The sequence below is a fragment of the Colobus angolensis genome, unplaced genomic scaffold (genome assembly GCF_000951035.1).
Source record: "Colobus angolensis palliatus isolate OR3802 unplaced genomic scaffold, Cang.pa_1.0 Scaffold17, whole genome shotgun sequence".
Taxonomy (NCBI): Eukaryota; Metazoa; Chordata; class Mammalia; order Primates; family Cercopithecidae; genus Colobus; species Colobus angolensis.
The window spans coordinates 1,627,277-1,629,981 of record NW_012114821.1 but is presented as its reverse complement, the minus strand read 5'-3'; the positions used below and the strand labels follow the sequence as shown (position 1 = coordinate 1,629,981).

General features: G+C 58.8%; 1 protein-coding gene across 1 annotated transcript in view; it reads left to right on the top strand.

Annotated features, from left to right (window-relative positions):
* Positions 1–174: 174 nt before the first annotated feature.
* Positions 175–2,705, top strand: part of GSDMD (gasdermin D) — a 23,731-nt gene continuing 21,200 nt past the window's right edge. The window contains exon 1 of the mRNA XM_011938221.1: positions 175–258. Coding sequence (XP_011793611.1) covers positions 175–258 — 84 coding nt within the window. The remainder of the gene's footprint in view (positions 259–2,705) is intronic.

Below are 2,705 nucleotides of genomic sequence, written 5' to 3'. Positions count from 1 at the left end.
CTGGAAGACAGCTGCCTCCAGGGTCGCCCTTCCTTGGAGCCCCGCCGCCCACCGCCGCCGCTCACTCTGCACACACAGCAGAAGGGACGTGGTGTCCCCCAGGCTCTGGCCCCCCAGGACCTGCGTGGACCTGGCTCAGGGCACCTCGCCCACTTCCGTAAACTGGGAGGACGGATGAACCCCGACACGGGCGACGGGCGACGGAGGCGCTGCCCTCTCCCTGCAGAGTTCCTGCCCTCAAGACTTCTGGCCCCGCTGGTGAATGGGGGCTGGGAGCGATGGGGCAGGGCCAGCCTCCCTCCTTCCTCCTAGGATGACCTCTGCCCTCCTTCGAGCACTTCCTGTTCGGGGTTATTATTAAAGAACTGAGTGTGGACAGAGCTGTCATTGCACCTGTCCTCGCCAGCGCCCAGCTGGAAGCTGAGGTGACTTCACTGCCCATTGACCTGCAGGCACAGAGGGCCACATCCCCCTCAGCCGTCCGGGCCCTCACCTGCCCCTCCTGTCCACAGACGGCGCCTGCTTGGCCTCAGACCAAGTCCCACAGGGGCTGCCCTGCCTGCCGCCTCCACCCCATTCCCCCACAAGGCAGTGAGGCCTTCCTGGAAAATAAGCCTGGGCTCTTCACAACCCTGCTGGAGGCAAGGCCCGCCCTGCACTGAGGAGGCCACCACCTCCCGCTGGTGTCTGGGAGGGGCCTGACGCACTACAGACCTAGAGGCAGCAAGGCTGCGCAGGGCTTTCCAGGAATTCTGCTGCAAAGGAAAGGAGAAAAGCGGGAGGAGGGGAGAAGGGAGGAGGGAGGAGGCCCAGAGGGGCTCATCGTCCTGCCAAGGACAGCCGCAGGTGTGAAACCTGCCGCGCACCCTGACCTGCACATGAACACACACAGCAACATGTGACTCACAGGAACACAAAGGCCCACTTACATGCTTCTAAATGCAGATGCGTGTCTGCATCCACGAGCTGGAGCACATGCGAGCCGGAGCACATGAGCAAATGCACATCCACATGCACCACATGAGCACAAACCCGTGGACACAACACGGACGTGCGTGCACACGCGCACAAACACGCACACAACATGCACATGCATGCACACACGCACAACATGCGCACAACACGCACGTGCATACACATATGCATAACACGCACGTGCGTGCACACGCGCACAAACACGCATACAACACGCACGTGCATACACATGCACAAACGCACACAACACGCACGTGCATACATGCGCGCAAACACGCACACAACACGCACGTGCATACACACGTGCACAAACACACATGCATGCACAAGCACAGAAGCACACACACAACATGCACGTGCATACACACGCACACAAACATGCACTGCATACACGCGCACAACGCCCACACAACACGCACGTGCATGCAAACGCGCACAAATGCGTTCATTAGTCGCTGCTCAGGCTCCTGGAATCTCCTGCCACTATGAGCAAGGATTCTGGGCCCACACCCAGCTAATGGGCTCCAGCTGGACCAGAGCTAGAAGCCCGCCAGGCAGAGTTGGGTACCCCCTGCTTTAGGTGCCCACCACCAGCCAAAGCTCTCAGGCCTGCCTGTGTCCAGCCTGGGGTACACAGCAGTTCTGGGTTTCTGATTACACAAGATAACGTTTCCTTCTGTTGGCATCTGAATTTCCAGTTATCTGTGCACACACATTGGGTGTATCCCAATGCACACACCATCAGAAATCCCCTTCGGTGTACTGGCCTCAGACCTATCAGGGCAGAGACCCTGTCTTCTTTGCTGCTAGAACCCAGGATCCCTGGAAGATCACCTAGCAGCAGGTGCTAATCCACATTTGTTGGATGAATGAGGGAGCGTGACAGAGCCTTCAGGGTGAGGCTCAGGCCAGGCCAGCCAGGCAGGGTGGGGGGCTGCTGTGGCCCCAGAGGTCTTAGAGGTAAAGACCAAGAGGCAGAATGTGGTGGTGAAGAGTAGAGGGTACAGAGCCCCAGGCTGCCACAACACCCCTGCCCTGAACACCTCCAGCTGGGCTCAAGGTTGGGCTGCAGGATCTGGGTAAGCAAAAGAGCCTGCAGCCTCCTTGCCCAACCCTGCCCCAGCCAGGACCTTGACCCCTCAGGAGTGGCTGCCAGGACAGGGCAGGGAGAAGCAGCCCCCAACACCTGTGGCCTTGCAGGGAGGCTGTGTCCCCAGCTCGTTCCATCTTCACCATGGAGACTGCAACACAACAGCCCATCACATGCTGGCCCTGTCACCCAGCAGGGACAGGCTGCCACACCCCAGGGCGCTGGCTTCCAGGGGCAGCAGTGTGTGGGCTCCTTGCCTGCCAGGGTCACGGAGGAAAGCCAGCTCTGCCCAGCAGTGTGTCCCGAGATGAAACCTTAGACCCACCTCGTCTGCAAAACAGTACCCAAGCCCAGTGTAGTGGCTCAGCCCTGGAATCCCAGCACTTTGGGAGGCTGAGGCGGGAGGATCACTTGAGCTCAGAAGTTCAAGACTGGCCTGGGCAACATAGTGAGACCTTTCTACTAAAAATTAAATAATTCTAAAAACTCACGGCCAGGTGTGGTGGCTCACGCCTGTAATCCCAGCACTTTGGAAGGCCAAGGCGGGTGGATCACAAGGTCAAGAGATTGAGACCAGCCTGGCCAACATGGTGAAACCCCGTCTCTACTAAAAATACAAAAAAATTAGCCGGGTGTGTTG